The sequence below is a fragment of the Ptiloglossa arizonensis genome, chromosome 11, assembly GCF_051014685.1.
Source record: "Ptiloglossa arizonensis isolate GNS036 chromosome 11, iyPtiAriz1_principal, whole genome shotgun sequence".
In the NCBI taxonomy this organism is placed as follows: Eukaryota; Metazoa; Arthropoda; class Insecta; order Hymenoptera; family Colletidae; genus Ptiloglossa; species Ptiloglossa arizonensis.
In genome coordinates, this window is record NC_135058.1 from 3,000,735 (window position 1) to 3,020,197 (window position 19,463).

General features: G+C 38.9%; 1 protein-coding gene and 1 long non-coding RNA gene across 9 annotated transcripts in view; one reads left to right on the plus strand and one right to left on the minus strand.

The window, feature by feature from the left end:
- Positions 1-19,463, plus strand: part of Atp8b (ATPase phospholipid transporting 8B) — a 97,487-nt gene that overhangs the window by 54,059 nt on the left and 23,965 nt on the right. For 6 of the 8 annotated variants that reach the window (XM_076322742.1, XM_076322741.1, XM_076322744.1 and 3 more), the window contains 3 exons: positions 8,925-9,805; positions 10,156-10,988; positions 16,696-17,249. In XM_076322742.1, coding sequence (XP_076178857.1) covers positions 17,145-17,249 — 105 coding nt within the window. In that variant the 5' untranslated portion in view covers positions 8,925-9,805; positions 10,156-10,988; positions 16,696-17,144. Of the gene's footprint in view, positions 1-8,924; positions 9,806-10,155; positions 10,989-16,695; positions 17,333-19,463 lie in introns of all 8 variants that reach the window. The other 2 variants (XM_076322746.1, XM_076322748.1) reach the window with 2 other exon arrangements.
- On the minus strand, positions 11,868-13,857 carry LOC143152893 (uncharacterized). Its single transcript, XR_012993669.1, has 2 exons — positions 13,752-13,857; positions 11,868-11,974 (listed from the first exon to the last, which is right to left on the minus strand). It is a non-coding gene; the product is annotated as an uncharacterized LOC143152893 (long non-coding RNA).

Consider the following 19,463-nt stretch of genomic DNA (forward strand, 5'->3'; position numbering starts at 1 on the left):
GAAAGGCTCGAAAGGGCGTGAACCTGAACTCGATCGCGAATAAAGTTGTTTGTGCGGTGCACAACTTTGTTGACGGGGTTATACGTGAATTCATTAGGGCGTGGAAAACATGTTCACCGACACGAGAGGGATACAAATTATTGGTCACCTTTCCGAACGATAAACGATGACTGGCGCTTACCGAGTAATACCGCCTTGAATATCGTTATCTCGACTGCTTTATAACGCAGGATGTTTGGAGTTATGATATATGTATGCTGCGTCGTGAGATACGTTTGCTCCTTATCGTCGTCAAACATTTGCCACGGTGATGTGTCCTACAGAAATAATACATTTCTTTCAAACGCCTCAGCCATTCGTACTCGACGAAGGCTATACGGGGTGTTTCACGAATTGTGATCGCAACTTCGAGTGCGAAAACGAAGAAACTTCGTGCAAACACTTGCCCCCTTGTGCCCTCGTTTCGATAATAATTCCAATTTCGAACTATTCGATATCAAATATTCACCGTTAACGTTTAATTATCGAATGTTTCGTCGAATATTTGAAAAAGCTTTCGAGAAGCTCGACAAATCATTCTGATCGATGTTTTCGTTAAGTGGAATGATTAATTTTTCTCTTATGAAATAAGAATTCGCGCGAACGTTTCTCTTTTCCATTACTCGGTCGTTGAATTTATCTCTCACTTTATAAAATACCCTGTACAAGTTTCCAACGACGATGACGAGAAATGTATCATCGAACGTTAATTGAATTTATTGCGAACTCACGACGTATAATCGAGCGGGAGATAACAAACAAGAAATGAGTACTATTTATCTATCTAAAAAAGAGATGGGAATTTATAATGCAAACTTACCGAACGGGTACTATTTAGATAGTGTTTCGACATAATAGACATAGACTTAACCAGCTTGGATCGTATTGGCCAAAAAGAACCGAAAATTTGTAACGAATGTGTGTCTGAAAATGAATCGTTTTAAAGATACAAATGATATTTTTTATACATAAAAGTAGCATTTTGAAAATGAAGATTTTATTTATAGCATAAAATTTGATATTCGATCGATCCTACAGATCAATAGAAATTTTTTTCTCGTTATTTTTTCTCTATTATTTTGAGGTTATGTGTTACGTGGCTACATCGTACTGAATTCACCATGTTTGAGATTGTGCAATGCCGTATACCGTAGAACCTCAATTATTGCTAGAAAAAAAAGGCTGGAATTACGTGCTATGATCGAGGTTGGTACAATGATCGAGGTAATCGATCTAATGAGATAGATCTATACTTATGTACACAATACATCGCTACTACGTACGGTTACTATTACGTATTACATTCACCTTCAACTTTACTCGTTCAACGACCGTCCCTTCCTCTTGTCAACAACAATGCCACGAACGTTCTCATTCGAACCTCAAAGTTACATTTATCGAGGTTCAGCTCCATAGTGTGATCCCAGAGTCTGAACTGATCCGTAAAAAGAATTGACACGTAAAAATATTGCACGGTTCAATTCCATTAAGATTTACCTTCCTACGATCATCCTTTTTTCAAAAAGTACAGTTACACACACGTGAGATACAACTGTACTTTCTTTTTCGACGGTTACGCAAACTGGCATCGCATTCGGAGAAATAATTCAACGACTTCGATTGAACTACAGTAAAATAAGTTTCTGTCTAGAATTCTGAAATACTCTACGTTTTGTTCGTATTTTTCTTTTTTTCGCGCCGGAATCTCATCAATTTTCGTATCAGTTCACTATCGAGATACGATACGATCGATGCACGCGCATTTACAAATCGCCATACTGTACCGATTATTCCGATACAAATGAGCGTGTGTCCCTGAGATACGTAGTCATGAATACTACTTTTTTCTTCTATAATGTATTCAGAATCCGATCGCCTGTGTTCCGACCGTAGGAAAAATTTTAAACAGCAGCGAATTGATTATTGGAGTACAAACTAAAACAACGTTATATCTCTAAACGAACCCCTCGACGACCTCTGTATCTCGTGCAGACTTGTACATGTTTTATGTATCATCGACTTCGGGAAAGGGGCACGAACCTGTACAACTTTTTCTTCGTATCCGTACTATACCCTCGTTTATATATTTTAATAAGTAATGTCGTTTAACGATACGATAATTCCGATTGCGCAGTCTTTCTGGTGACGTTCTTCTCACGTGTTACACCGATGGCGCCAATTACGTAAAAATACGACTTTCGTAAAACTGTTGGTCGGTTGCTGGTCACGTACGATAAAACTGTTGAATAAAAATATTCATATTTTTTCGAACCTACCGTGCGAAACTAGTATTTTCATTTGAACCACGCGTGGCTGAAAATACTCGAAAAAAACATCGTCGAGTTTTAATAACGAGAAATCGTTGCGTCCAGGGGACGCGATCAACGAGTTTTATTTTTCATCGGTTTTATCTTTTATCGAAAGTTTTCGTAGGTCGACGTTCTTGAAACACCGATTTTTCAGAGAAACTATATATCTCGTTCGAAGTAACAGCGCATTGAAATTCACTCCGCGCGAACGGCGCGTTTTATTTTTCGCCCCGTATTTTTTCAAAGCGGCGTCAACATTTTAGAAACATTTACAAAGAAAGTTACGAGAAGTATTTTTTCCTCGCGATACCGCGGTATCGTTTCGCTCGCACGCGATCGGCAATTTGCGAGCAATCTGCATCACAACAACCATTACTTTTTACTGTCACTGTTTATACGCGGATCGGTGGACTCGTCTCGCCTCCGCAACCGAATTTTCTTCTCGATTATTTCAACATCGTGTAAATAATAAAGCGTTCGTCTTGTTGATAAATATTGCATTACGTATCTACGTACCGTGTGTCAACTACGGTACCTGCACGTATCGTTCGACTTCTGATATAGATGCATTTAAATAACAATTAACATGGTTATCGTTTGTAAAAAAAAAAAAACGCAGAATTGTTATCGTTAATATACCATTTTTCTCGCGTGCAACGCGCAATGATTTTTTTGTGCTCATTTTTTAATGAACCGGATCGCCTTGAATACCACTTTCTGTGTATCAGAAATTAACTCGCTTCGACTCGAGCGGTAATCTCGCGCGTTTCCAGTCTTTGAATTATTGAAGTTTTCTTTAATCGACCAGCGTCTTCTACATCCTCCTGTTTCCGCCTCGTTTATCGTTAACCCAATTATTACGTAATAAAGAAAACGTAGCTCGTATCCCCCATTTAACACTTACTATCGTCAATCGTATTCACGTTTCCTAGAATCGTCAACCTCGTAGATTACCACATTCTTCGGTTAGATTTCAAGTGACAGCGCGTTGAAACGTTATCGATTTCTCGTTAATCCGTAAAGTGTGCCGTTTCGCGCGTATAATTTCAAATATTTGATTACCCGGAGACAGAACGTTGGTATTGATCCGTCTCCGCATTTTCTTTACCGGAGTTACTATTAATAAGTGGCCACCTTTCGCTCTACAGTACGATTATTTGCTGTAAAGAACGCGAGTTTTAAAAGTAATTATATTAACTTTATGCATACGAAACATCGTTTTAACACGAGATCCTCGACGCGTGACTTTCGCGAAAAACTTGATACGTTTAATCGAAACTGTTTTCGATCAAATTTTCTACACTCTCGTTTATCCATTAATCTGATAATTCCGAGTTCGATGGAAATCGAAAATTTGAGAAATCTACAAGCCTTCCGATGCTGGACAATTTATTTAATTTAAGAAAAAAGACACCGATGAGGTTTCGTGGAAACAAATGAACGCGTAATAATTTCAACTTGTCGAAATTTTCCTCGATGATCGTACATTATAAATTATTCAAATCGGATAATAACACGCGCAAGAAATTGTTTGCTCGTTAGTTTAGTTTATATTGTCGGGACGATTAAGTATCATTTAGTTTGACATTTACACCGAGGGCAATCGCGCTCGGGGAAAATTATATTTCGATATTTTTAAACGCGTATCAAGAAAGCGGAGCGGTTCGAGCAGATCGCGGATCAAAAGTGTAACTTTCGAACCGCAGGAAAGCGGTTCCGTGGACGTAAAACGTTATTTGATCGCGCTGAAATCTGTTGCAACGTTTGCAAAGCCTCAAGTTGCAGATTTCATTCCGCACACGGCGTTCACGGCGTTAACTCAATTAGCATCCCAGGGAGGATAAAGCACACGTTAAAGTCTCATTCATGCCTATAGCTGAAACCTTCGAACGTCATCGCGAGCACCCCGCGACACGAAGATCGAGCGAATCCTCGAAATCCTCCTTAGAGACGGTAAGTTAATCCCTGACTGCGTCGATCAAAAGTCTCATCGATCTTGCAAACTCGAGCTTCCGAACGAAAAATGTTCCGACGTTATAAATTCGAATAGAACTGTTCGAAAATAGAAACAAATACACTCGCGTAATTAAAAATAGTTCGCCGTTTACTTTTAAATCGTAACGAACACGCGATACAATTTAACGGCATTTTTTAAAATTACCAAAATCACTATCACCGTGAAACTTTTATTGTAGAGATTCTAAAATATCCATCGCACAGGATCGTTTTCTTAAAGTGTTCTTAAAGGTGCTTGCAGAAACCGTGAGGGATATTATTCCGTTAAGTGAAGATAAGTTCTGTTCGAATTTAAAAAAGTTCGTTTCGGTCGATCCTCGTTTTCAAGACTCAAGATCGCTCCGCGACAAATCACAGAGTTCGATGTCCCTCGTAACGACAATTGGAGGTGATATTTGTATCCTGTAAGGAACGAAAAGAAAATAATAGGTTGTTCGATAAGTTTTGTCGTTCGATAAAACTATTCAATGTAGTACTGTTCAGTGTAGTACTGTTCAGTCTAGTACTGTTCAGTCTAGTACTGCTCAGTCTAGTACTGTTCAGTCTAGTACTGTTCAATGTAGTACTGTTCAATGTAGTACTGTTCAGTCTAGTACTGCTCAGTCTAGTACTGTTCAGTCTAGTACTGTTCAATGTAGTACTGTTCAATGTAGTACTGTTCAATGTAGTACTGTTCAATGTAGTATTGTTCAATGTAGTATTGTTCAATGTAGTATTGTTCAATGTAGTATTGTTCAATGTAGTATTGTTCAATGTAGTACTGTTGAATTTAGTACTGTTCAATGTAGTACTGTTCAGTGTAGTATTGTTCAGTGTAGTATTGTTCAATGTAGTATTGTTCAATGTAGTATTGTTCAATGTAGTATTGTTCAATGTAGTATTGTTCAATGTAGTACTGTTCAGTGTAGTACTGTTCAGTGTAGTACTGTTCAGTGTAGTACTGTTCAGTGTAGTATTGTTCAATGTAGTACTGTTCAGTGTAGTACTGTTCAGTGTAGTACTGTTCAGTGTAGTACTGTTCAGTGTAGTACTGTTCAGTCTAGTACTGTTCAGTCTAGTACTGTTCAATGTAGTACTGTTCAATGTAGTACTGTTCAATGTAGTACTGTTCAATGTAGTACTGTTCAATGTAGTACTGTTCAATGTAGTACTGTTCAATGTAGTACTGTTCAATGTAGTACTGTTCAATGTAGTACTGTTCAATGTAGTACTGTTCAATGTAGTATTGTTCAATGTAGTATTGTTCAATGTAGTATTGTTCAATGTAGTATTGTTCAATGTAGTACTGTTCAATGTAGTACTGTTCAGTGTAGTACTGTTCAGTGTAGTACTGTTCAGTGTAGTACTGTTCAGTGTAGTACTGTTCAGTGTAGTACTGTTCAGTGTAGTATTGTTCAATGTAGTACTGTTCAGTGTAGTACTGTTCAGTGTAGTACTGTTCAATAAGTTTTATTGAACGACAAAACTTATTGAGCAATCTGGTACTATACCGTTCAATAAGTTTTATCAAACGACGAAACTTATCAAGCAACCTAGTATACCTTTATTTTCTGACGATTTTCGCGCGTTAAACGAACATGGTAGAATTTTGAAAGTGACGCGACAAAAGCCGCAGTTAGAGATCGATTAGCGCCGCTTACAGAACGTCGATAGGGTTGCGACCCTGTAGGGCCGTGTGTTCCACCGTACACCGTTTATTGAGGTCACGAATACAACGAGAATGAAAAATGCCCGTCAATGGCGAACTCTCCATGTAGGTCGGCGGTCAGCGTCGTTAGCGACACGATTCCTCTTTTGTTAATCGCGACAGGTGCGATCCACTGACGTTATATCCTCTGTCGCCGTGACAATGTAAAGCTCTGACGCCGAACTTACCCGAACTGGTATTCAAACTGTCCAGCTCGTCCGCCACGATCGTAATTTCCGAAACATTGTTCCGTGAAACGGATTTTATCAGACGTTCGTAACGCGCGTAGAGATTCGAAAAGAAAATAAAAGGGAACTCGCTACAAAGTTAATCACACCAGAGATTACAGCGGTAACTCCTCGAGGTTCCATCGGCAACTCTCGCACGATACGGATGGCACGATATTCGTAACGTTTGATTTACAAACTTCGCTTCGTTGCAAGTTACATTGCTCGTTACCTGATATAGACGCAGTTATTATTATTTTTTTTTTTTTTTTTGGTTTCGATCGAACGAACTTGTACTTAAATTTGAAACGAACCGATCCGAAATATTGGAGCGTTCGAGTAAAATTTGATATTTCGTTAATATTCGTAGTATCTCGACAACAGTGTTGCCCGCTGTTTCGATTCGAAGTGAAAATCCTTCTACCTTCTTGTGTAATTAAATCGACATCGAGTGGTATCTCCGAACAAAATTTGCAATACGAGAAAGTTCATTGCTACCGAAAGTATCAATCTTTCGTACCGATGCAAATGAGTTTCTCAATATCGAACGAAGTATCCAAATCAGTTTTACCTGTTTCGTAATTGAGTTTGCAAATATTGGAGCGAAGCAAGGGAAGTCGAAGATGAAACTGCGAAGAACGTAAATCGATACGTTTTAATTTTAACTTGACGTTCGGTTCAAACGAAATTATTGTATTTTGTTTTTTTATGGAAGAAAGATTATTTTTATAGACACCACGTCGTAACAATTTTAATAACTTTAAACGAAGGAAAGGTTTATACTGTTAGCGTCTTTACTTTCGAACACGTCAGGACTTTCAAAACTATTCTGTTCGTATCAAGGATACCTGCATACATAATAAGATAGCGGACAGTGCGACATTGCTTCGATTGACCGGCTAAGCTTATTTGTTCTTATGGATTGACCGGGTATAGTTATGTTTCGTTCTTCTTCTTTCTCTCTCTTCGATGTTGGACTTCGTATTCTATATAGCCAGGTAGTTCGGTAGTTGTTAAAAATATTATGCGTCTTTCGTTCAATGAAATGCAAGCCGTGTCCAATTATTTAATACACGGAAAGTTTTAAAGCGCATTAAAATTGTTCCACGAAACCGTACAACTTGTATTGACTCGCAAAATAATCGTTCGTCGAGTAAATAACCTATCGGTAGAGTATATCTGACTATAATTTAACCGATGTGTAATATTCTAGGGGGGAAAAAAATTATTATACGATAAACGCGTTCAACCGTCAGACGGTAATGGAACACCATTCGTAGATCGATTTATTCAAACATTCTCAATGTCACGTTTAATATCAAAGCGTAGCTTTCGCAGGAACGGTTTAGTTTCGAACCGTTACTTCTATAACAACGTACTATTGCTACATTTCGTGAAATATTGATTAAATATAAATATTAAGCCTGGCTAAAAATTGTAACACGGTAACTATGGTGAGCATCGCCTGATTCCAAAAGTAGTTTGGATAAATATAAGAAATGTACTCGCGAATATGTACATTACTGACAAAAAAATAGTATTTACTAGTATATATTCACTAGCTGTTCGAATATAATTTTATTGCTGACATTTCCTTGCTTTGCGATACTATGACGAAGTATGTAAGTAACTTTGTAAGTAACTTTCGAATCAATATTAAGAAGTAGAAAATAATTAAAGAAAAAGATGTAGAAATCTACCGAATACTAGAACAGAGCTGCATGGAATAGTATATGGTCTGACAAACGTAAAATATGCATTGTCTTACAATAACATACATCGTATACATAACACATTTCTATATTTATCATATTTTCCAAAGAAAAACTAAACCGTGTTTTAATAATAAAAGTCTTGTTCTTTTAACGTTCTTGTGCGTTTTGAATTTAAAATTGAACGTTGAAGAGACTTCTAAAAACAATAAATAAATAGTGTGTTTCCATTCTGTTATCCCAGGATTTGTAACAATAATATTTCATCTACCGTAACTGTAAACACGCAAGAATATTTCGCAATGAATAAAAAATGTAAATAATCGATGAATACGAACAAGGTTGAATACACTTATACAAATATCGTTAACTATATTTATTTGCCCGGAATATGGCACCTGAATGCTTCACAGGGGTTCGGTGTACTCCATTGTCGTTTTAGAGAAATACAAGAAAATCCATCGCTTCTATTTGAAATTGCGAATCGTATTAAATCAAACATTTTAGTCAGCCTACGCAAGGTCTACGACTGGATAAAAATTACTCGACGTTGTCCACATTCTTACTCGAGTGTATTCCCATTATTAATCCGTTACCGATCTTCCATTCTCCCCGTGATACTCGTAGTGTACGCAAAAAAAAAGTTTGCGCGCCAAGTGCTATACTCTTCTAACAATTATATATTATTCGGTTTTTCGGAAAGTCATTTCGTTTTTCAAAATGGAGAATGTATAATTTAACAAAATGTTTATACACTCTAAAAAAATCGTGTTTCATTTTCACCAAAAAAAAAAAAAAAAAAAAACGAAATGACTTTTCGAACAACCTAATATATTCGAAAATATTTAGTAGGTCAGATCTTGCAATCCTCCACCGGCCTTGATAAAGTCAAGCGTATTAATCGCGAATTTCGTGTATTTTTGTTTGTTTCCAGCGTGTGCTCGTCAAGTTCAGCGTGGGAGGGAGTAGGTGAAAGTTGGCGACGAACAAGAGAGGTGTTCTCAGACACCAAAAGCTGGGGCACCCTGACGCGGAGGTCCTGGAGGAGGAGGTGGGTCGCAGGAGAGAGGAAAGAAAGGAGGTGACCATCCACCCCACATGGACGCCACCCCCAAAGGACCCCCCGTACCCCCCACACCGGATATCCTGTCACCATTATTTAGCCGCGGAATATCCGACCTGAACGCAGGGGCATCGTTCTGTGCCCCGTACCGTCGTCAACGTTGCCGTCGAATATCGAGGCATACGTCGCTTGATGCTCGTCGTACGACGGAAGCGACCGCCTACGCGCCATCGTCATCCTTCACGTGCCTCAATTTCTCTCGTCTTTTTCGCTGTAAATTGAAACTATTGCCGATTCTCTGTCTCCGTGTCCCGAAGAATCAACCTGTCCGGACACGGAAGTCGAACGTCGCCACCGAAGACGGAACACCGACGTTAACCACGTACAAAAGTAGTCGTTCCTGGTGTCGATCGGCGGTAACCACCGTCAGAACGAGAACGTCGTTGTCGTCGTCTTCGAAGACGAAGCGAGCCTACTTACCGATCGCAACGATACATCACCGGTCAAACGGAGACTCGAAACCATTTTTTACCCTCGGTTTTACACCAAGGCCACCGTGCCCTACGTTTGATGCATTTTCTACGACGCCAACCGTCAATCAGTGTCGCCGTGCCGGGAAAGTACTTTTAAAAGGCGTCACCTACCCTGTGAAACATATCTACAGACTCCGTCCAAAAGCGCCTAACTCCGAGCTGCAGCCTAACAGACTACGCGAACAATGTCGCGCAGCGCTGCCACGCGTCCTATGCAAGGTGAGTGTTGCGTTCAATTAATTCACCCGATACGATGCTCCACCTCGCGAACGAACATCTCGGATAATATGCGATACGTCCGAACCTGCCGATGCAACCCAATCACGAATAACTTTATTTACATATTCGATCGATGATTCTCATTCGAAACGGTTTGATTTTCGATATACCGATGTATATGGCTTTTCGATCACGTGAACGAAACACGTTTGAACTACGCGAAACCGGTGGTTGACCAGACTCCCTCTACGAAGCGTGTTCGATATCTAAAACACATTCGCGATAACAGAAACATTGCCGCACGAATTTCCGGCATCGGATTTAACCCCTACGGTGCTTTGATTTTCAAGGTTCGCTCGTTCCTGGCAATCGCTAACGTAGCAACCCTCTTTACCCCCAAACGGTGGATGTTTCCCGTTAGCGGACGGTGGTTGATGCCAGGAAATTTCGCGGCACCACCGGCGTGGTGACTCGTGGCGCCGTCAAGGGACGACGCCTCGAAGTCTCTCGGCGATCATCGAGCAATACTTCGTTCGACGACTCGGGTTTTCGTCGTACTGTTCGATGTGTAAAGCACGCCGTCGTGCGACGGCACCCTCGTGCAGTGCGTGAGAACGTGATATATACGGTGCGCGACGCGTGAATTTCGCTCTCGTTTCCCGTAGATCAGTAATCCGTGCACGGAATCACGGGGTTCCGCGGTCAGAGGTGTCGGGGACAATGGTTATGGTGACGGCAGTGCTGACAGTGTCAGGAAACATAGAATGCCGGTGTCGATGTTCCACGATCGTGGAAACGATAGACGGTGCCCACCCAACGCACACCGGCTGATCTGTTTCCCGTGGAAATCGTGATAGGACCCCGAAGGTGGCCAGTGTCTCTCGTTCTATAACCGTTTCTGTCATCGACGACATTGTGCGGCACTCTGGTTCGGTTTTCGTTTATCTAGTTCGTATCCCGTGTCTCGAAGGAAGCAGCATCCTCATCGGACGATCGATCGTCATCGAAAGCATTTTGAACGTTTTTACGTGCGTCGACAAAGCGAACGCTGTCTCGTCATAAAATTCGCGTTTACGGCCTCGATATGCTCTCTCATCAACGACGATCGTTATAACGACGTCGCCCTCGTCGACGCGGGCGCTTCGACCGCCTGTACCCTTGCACTGACTGCGAAAACAACGAGGTAACCTGATTCTCTTAGAAAGAACACGAAGGTCGTACGCTGCCGTAGAACGATCGTGCGTACGCTAACGTCGTAGATGGAAATTGGGAAACGTTCTTCTCGCACGTTTTAGACACTACTGTTTGCCCCACAGAATCGGGGAAACAACGAACAATCGATACGATCAAACGTTATATGTCGATGACATTTCGTTATCGGAGGCGATGCCGGTAATCGGTCATAACGATAAACGATACGAGACGTTTGATAAATACGGAGTCTCGGACGAACACATGTTCCCGACACATTATTCTGCAAACATCAAAGTGCATCATACATTGCCTACCTGTTATGATTGTAAACTCATTGACGGTAAACGTTCTTTCCAATATACGACCGTCTTTTGTAAATATTCGTCGATATAATGAATGACATTGCTCGTAAATAATAATTGTTCGTATTTTTACGTTTTCATCGTATATACATAGACGTACGTTTAAAACGCGGTCAGTCGTACGTTATTAAATTCTTCTTAAACGAGGTTAGTTTTCCATCTACATTAGCATTTGATGGGTGGTGTAATATAGGAGGGATTGAAATGGGTGTAACGAACGTTCAAGATTGCATTAACACCTTTGACGCCAGAGACGTCGCCCATTTAGTAATTTTCCGAGTAAACGTAAATCTAGTCGTAAAAAACTTCCTTGCTGTTGGTGTCAAATACTCCTGAGTTATATTCGTAATTTTTCTCACGCTTTGTAGTAAGTGTTAACTGTTTACGATCAATGAGCACGGTGTTTTACGTTCAAGTGGGCAAACACGTTATTAAACTATCGTGATATACAGAATCTTTATAAACAATATAAGCAAGAGTGTCCTCGGATACAATAGTTTATGTCTTTAGCTCGTAAAGGCAATGATGTCATAGGCTTGTCCCTTTACGGTGTCCGCCGACTTACGGAGAGAACTTCTTACGTCCCCGTACAGTACCCGTCGACCGCAAAGGGCTAAAGTTATAAACGTGATAAAAATATAAAATGTAAAAATACTAAAATAAATTTATTGCGGATACGTTACAATTGAGATTAAAGGCATATTTTGGAAATACCGTATCGACAGACGTAGTATGAAATATTAGCACTTTGCAAAAAATTGTTTAATTGTTAAATCATTGAAAAGGGTAACGAATTTTATATTAATCTTGCTCCATTTAAGTCATCGGGAAATACTTTCTTAATTATTTGGTAATTGTTTTCCCTCCATGGATTTCAAGAAATTGAGTCATTACGAAGCTTTCAGCCCCAGGAAACCGACATAGTTATTGCTCTGGAAATATCCGAGTGAAACGTTAGAGACATCACGGAAAACAAATATTTCTCATATTAATTTCTCTTGCGCATTAATGTATATAAACGATTAGATGCGAGATAATAAATAACTAGCGCAACGTAGCGCCTAACGCTATACGTATACACGCTATAGCAATAGAAGAATTACAAACGTTTCAAGGATACGAATACGAATGATAATAAAATATAAACCAGAATAATATATTATTTTAAAGACTACAAATTTACATTTAACAATGTTTTTATTGTTTTTGCAAACCTCATCTGTCACAGATATTTTGATAGTTGTACAATTCGTATAAATATTATAGGTTATTAAAGACATTTTCTTAATTGACATACAGAGGTTACAATAGGGTCACTTTTGATCATTTTTTTCTTTGTGAAATTAGAACGAAAATAAAAGGACGTATAACCAAGCATTGTGACAATGACGCATTGTATACATAGTTATTCTATGTTGAAAATTAAAAAAATTAAAACACGCCATGATTGATTGAAGCAAAAAAAAAAACCAAGTCCTCGCATTTTAATCTCTTATTTATCGTATAGTTTTTTTTCTGTATTTTCTAAAGCATATTATTTACTTTTAAAACGTTAAATATAACATAAAAATAAGTCATAAGGCAATAACTTATTATAGTAAGTATAAATGAATAATTTAAAAAAAAAAATTTTTGTTCAACTATTAAAAGTAATGTCGAGTTAAATCGAACGAATGATACGCAACACAAAACATGCCTTATTGTCTTGCAGGAATACTAATCTTTTTTATTATTTGGAATACAAATTTAATTTGTACAAACAAAGCCAGATGTTTCAAAAATCAGTTTCAAAGAAAACAAAGCATATTTTGTCATGTCGGTAAAAATTGAAACCTTTGATTTATTCGGTATCCCTTTGTTTTTAACACATGTTTTAAATGAAATTGATAAAATATCTTCTCTTTAAATAATAACTTTTCAGACAGACAACTGTAATAATGATAAATAACGATAATTGTCGAATATATGACATTTAAAATAAAAATAATTCCAAAAAAAGATACGTCCAACTGGAAATACAAATTAACAAACCAATACGCAACCTGTTTCGCTAATTACGACACGCCTTCAGTTAACCAAACTTTTAACATTCAATATCTTCGATATTACGGTATAATGAAATGTTCGAACATGTTTCTCTTTATTTTCGTTCTAGATTCACAAATAAACAAGTTTGTTGAAATCAACAACAACAATGTTCCGAAACCTCTTGAAAGTTATAACCGTCATTACGGCGTTACCATGAAATAATTTTGACGGATTTCTATACGAATTTGTTTGTAGGTACTTGTAGGGCTTCTTGTCATTTCTTGTTTCAAGTCTCACTAGACTCGTTACGCGATACCAACGTTCCACATGCACATTAAATTCCGTTAAAATTTCTCACGTACCAACAAGGGAAACGTGCAGCAACTCCTCGCGTTTGTCATTGGGATTGTGACCCCTTTTGTTTTCTGTCGCCTGCCTCTTTGAGACTTTCCAAACACGACGCAGCATTTAGAGGTTCCCATTCTCGTTAAGATTCGACGTTTCTTTCTTACGAAAAACCTAAGAAAAGATAAGAGACTGTCATTTGAATTTTTATTTCCAATAGTCATAATGATGCAATTAAAAGGATATTGCTCATTGGTGTTGATAACTCAAATGGCTGGATTAATGCCAAGTATCGGATTTAATGCAATGGCTAAGGTAAACGCAAAAAGTTTGCAAGTGGTGTTTAACGTATCTTAGCAATGAGCTTTAGCACGGTTAGCTTTCGTAAAGCCTGAAACGTGAATTATATAACAATTGTATCTACCAGAAGAGTTCCTGGGATTCGATCGAACCGGCAAATAAGACGCGATATTGATTCTTCTCGATACGAAGACTACAACGTTAAATTCAATTTTTGTCTTTATAGCAGAAAATATCGAGGATAAATAATTGAATTCTTCTTCCTTGTTCGTTTCTTTTTCTTTGCATCTATAACAGATTTACGCCTACTTATCGAGAGTGTTCTCGTACTCGGTTTATTTCGTAATGGAAAAAGAGTATTCAAAGGCGATCCAAGCTTTTTCATTACTTCCATTATTTCTAAATTTCAAGCGGAGCTGAAATAAATCGCAACGATCTTTGTCATAAACCCCGGTTGTGTTATAACAATTAACAGACTCTCGCGGTTAAGTGTATACGCTATTGTTAATCTGGATCTGTATTTATGCCGTCTTTAGTCTCATAGGCTCGTGTCTCTGCTGTTGAAAAGGATCAGAGACTTTTTCCAAACGTTTAATGAAAAAGAAGGTGTGTTCATAACATGCACATATTGTCGTACACACCACATCATTTCATAAATTAAAAGTACGAGACTTTGTTTCACACGGTATTAATAAAGCAGAGCGTTTTAAAAATGCTCGCTAACCTGTAGTGTAGCGAAAGAAGAAAAAAAACACATGCGGGTAAATCACCCGCTCTGGTATACGCGTGAGTAGAAAAAAAGGACGATAAAAGTTTCTGAACCGATCAGTTTGCTCTAGCGAGGAAACTAGCTCCCCCTCGCGTGTTTATAGGTACGTCTTCTTTGCATCAACGAATAAGATCACGGCAGAGTACGCATTACTTCCGTTTCACCGAAAGTATTGAACATCCGGCATCGTAAGGGAATCCCGTGAGGCAATCGGTGCTAGTTTGTATCGAGAGATGACGTGACGTAAAATCACATTAAGAAATCTTATAATTGATCCGGTTTGAAAGTTTCGAAAGACATCGGCGCTCTCTTGAGCATGCGAGCGCGCATGCGCACGTCCGATTTATTGTTCGCTCAAGTCTATCGTACTAAAATAGTTTCGGTGCATACACAGAGTGGATTTCGTGCATTCGCGATGGAAGCGTCTACCGTTATTACCGCAAAACCAATTTCCACGAAAACGTCGACACAATTCCCTGGTTGAGAGTCACTGTCTTATGTAAGAGCCATTATCGTAGCTCGCGTCTTAGGAGATCGGCTAGTAGCAGCAGCGGACTTGCTCTTCTCCGACATGGATTCCCTGGAAATCTCGGTCCGGTATATATCGACACCGAGACCCGCTAATATTTTGAGGCGGTACACACCACGGGTATTTTTGTTCGTAGACGCTCAAAGCGGCTTGGTCAAACGCTGACATCATTCGTGCATGTGGAATCAAGGACGTCGAAGAAAACATCGCTGTCGAAGGATTCGCGGTCGTTCGCACGCTCGGGCGTAACACCATCAAAAGGGACATTGCCGGACTGAATTTCTCTTTTTTTTCGGTTATGACATCTCTTGCACTTTGGTGTTTATTATCTAACAGCTCGCTGTTCCTCTTGTAACGTATTCACTGTGACTCTACGATCGAAGCGTACACCTAAGACCGTTTTGCATAGAAATTTCTTTTCCGAAATTCTCAGGTATCTCGATTATCTTTCTTCATTTTTCGCATTATTTTGATTTTCGTTAGATTTCGTCAATTTACAAGTTTTGTCACAGAGCCAAGATATTAAAATACGTTAATAATTTTTGGAATTTGATTCATTTGTGTAGCTCGCGAAGGTTCTGAGAATTTAATTAATCGCAAATAGGTACGGTAGCCTTCACAGTGTTGCAACAATGAAAAGATCAGAGTTACGTAGTTTAATATCGTTTTAATAATTATAAAGTAATTCTAAAGTAAATCTAATAATGGTAATTAAAGGAATGAAATTGTTAGAACGAGGTGTCACAATTGAGAGCGGTCTTTGAAATGTGTCGATAATAAATTAAATACGTCGATCCCTTGTAATTGAACAATGTCCCCATGCAACAAGTACAAAATTGATATGTAATTACACACGTACACGGAGTACGTGTACGTGTAAAACCTGCGTTCGTGATTATTTTCCATATATGGGTTAACGGTTTAATCGAGGAATTTGTTTTCAAATAATTAACCAAAGTTCCGCTTGCGGACACATGTCGAGTAAATATTAAATACATCAAGGAAGGTTTTGAAAACAAAAAGGACAGTTATCGCTCTCGTCCGAATTTGCCGAAAAATTTTCTTTCAATGACGTCGGGCGGGAAAAAATCACGCGGCTTTTATTTTTAACCCGAACAAAAGTAAAATCGCCCACCGGAGTCAACGTGTTAATAATGCACGTGTTTTTAAAACGAGAATAATACGGTATTTTTTCACCGATGTCTCATCGACGTATGTATCGTGAACGAACAAACGATACAATTTTAGTAACGTAAACGTTCGCGAAGACGATTCCTAATTTCCGACAGCAACGACATCCTACGAGCGTGCGTAAAAGTAAACAAATCGTCAGGTATACGTGACAGCAATGATTTCTTTGCAGAAATCCCCTTGAACCGTAAAGAAGCTCGCGTAACCGTTGGCAGTTTTCGAAAGTCGCGCCTTGGTGTCCTCTTCGACGATCTGAAATGTATCGAGGTTTCGTTCTGGGAGCGTCGCCTCGATACTGTCACGTGACACGATCACAATACACGAATTTCTCGCTCGTCGCTTCGGTAGAAGGACCCAGAGTCGTGGAATTATGCTGCGGCCCAGTGTGCAACGGTTTTGAGGAACCTGGGCGACTTCTGGCGGATCTATCGATAACGTGAAGCGAATCGTAAAGACACGTGTAGTGTAGCGACCACCGGTAGTGAAGTTCATGGTATCGTTGAAAAGAAAATGCCGATTAAAGGACGCTGCCATTCGTGTATTAGTGGAAACGCGGTCGTAGAAAGTCATCGTCGTCTAACGAAGGTAAAGATAACGGGCTAATGCCGTCCTGCACCTGCAATGATTCGCGAGGACGAAGAAGAGGAGGGATCCAGGTGGAAATATGTAAGAGGCGAGGCGGACATCGTCTCGTCGGCACGGTTCAAGTGCCACGAGGAAGAAGAGGTTGGCCTTATAGAAGGTTTATAGTTTGCGTAGGATAGACGATGAGCGTCGAGGTTGACACGCTGGAACTCGAGGTCTTCGAGGTGAGTCCTCCAATCCTCTCGAGCACACGACGAACGGAAGTCGCGAGTCGATTTCGGCAAGATGCAGGAAAATACTTGCCCGAAATCGGAACTATTTAGTATGGGGGCGCTATTAGAGCATGCGATAGTTGTCGGTAATACAGTCTAATAAACATTGTCCTTATCTTTTAGATTGCACGATATTATCGTTTCATACGTTTTTTCTATCAAAACTTTTTAGAACTTTGATCAGTTCGTTACTATATTATCTGCATAGTTACAAGATTAAAGTTACATGCGGGATTATATATGTTCTAATGGTAACCACGATTTTTTAACAACTTACGATAATCCAATGAAAAAACGTTATAGACGATAATGTATATAATAGTGTCGATAAGATTTATGATTCCTGAAACAATCTTAACTTTCTAAAGTGGAACGGTGTCATTTCTTTATCTTGGTGCTGTAGTGAGCATCAAAACAGATTCAGTGGCAACATGGAATGTCGCGTTTGTTGACATTTAGCCGAGGAAAACATCCTAAACGTACAATGGTTCGATTTGATATAATACTGGATTGAGCCAGTCACCGTTAAATACGTTAAACCGAGATTTAACGACTACATTCAATCTTACTTTCAACTTACGTTACATATTTTATGGAGAACCTAAAAATAAGTTTACTCTCAAAGGTCACTTCACTATTTATGTTTGTGACAAACATTATGGTATTTTGAATTTTTTCGTTCTATTATTATCAAATGAAGCTATTGTAAGGTTAGTTTATTCCTTCTCTGCCAAATGTTATTTGATTTGTTTGCATGCACTTTACAATGGATTACGTTCCACGTTGTAACGCGTTATTTTGAATTGAAAAAGTTTTCGCAATTTTCAATATTTTCATAGGATTTCCGTTCGCTGGTTCTCGTGTGCCGTTTGATGATCAATGCACTTACACGTGGTTCCCTACGCGTATTAAGTTATCAAACAAAATTAGGAATTCTAAAAGCGATCGGCTGTCCTTTGCTCGTCTTTGGTCGTGAACCGTGTAAATTTAATTTTTGCGTCTAACAAGAAAAATGGAACATAGAGGTTTCCTTGCAGTTAACGAAATCTCGTTCATACGTTATAAATTTGATAGGAGTCTTTGAAGTGCAAACATTAACACAGTGTCTCTCCGTGCTATTTTCTATACAGAAGTAAGTGTTTACGTACCTCAATACCAAAGTCCCATAAATTGCTGTCGCATTACCTGTATTTACGTACCCGCTACGAAGTATAAGCTCATATTTGCTTCGTCTCCGTTCACGAATGAAAAATATTGAAAATAAAATACTCCGTACACGGGACACCCTACAAAGGGGTAAGTGAAAAGGCAGGGTGCATAACGGCATTGCATTGTAACTCGTAAAATTGTTGCGTTGCTAAGAATTTCTTCGATATAGTTAAAAACGGTATTTGTTTCGCGACTTTTCGAAATTAATACGTAGCAAGCTGTACAGAAACGTATTAATAAGCACAGCGCTGATAACCGAATTGTAAAACATTTTTCCATATGTCTTCTTCGTTAAAAATTAATGGATCCTAACCGTAATTTGACCCTTCCTTAATTAATATTTCGGTAGTTGGAAATATCACTGAGTGTACTACCTTCGTTTCATCAAACTAATACTTAAAAATAACGATGCGCGTGATACACTTAAACCCATCGCTACTTTCATCGAATGCTACTGAAATCTGAACATCCGAACCCCCGACCAACGCAGTAAATGAGGGAAGAGTTTCCCCTTAAGCGAGAAGTCTTCCAAGTCGATTCTTTCGTTGACTCTTTCGTAAAAAGTAAAATATTTTAAAAACGGTTTGTTTATGGATTTATATTTATTAAAGTCTTTTCGTTCCTTTTTTACGAGTTTTATTAACCATTTAAGATTACGTAAATAATTCTGAAACGCACTACGTATATTAGAACACTTAGTTGGATAAAGTCAGCCCTTAACTGCGCAATTAATGCGTGACTAAATCGAACTTTAGACTTAGAAATCAAAAGTGATCAAGATTATGTATAATGTTGTTGTACAATATTTACTACGGAAAAGGTCTCGATATCGGTCGGATATTTTATTGACTATTCGCTAACAGAAGATTGGTCA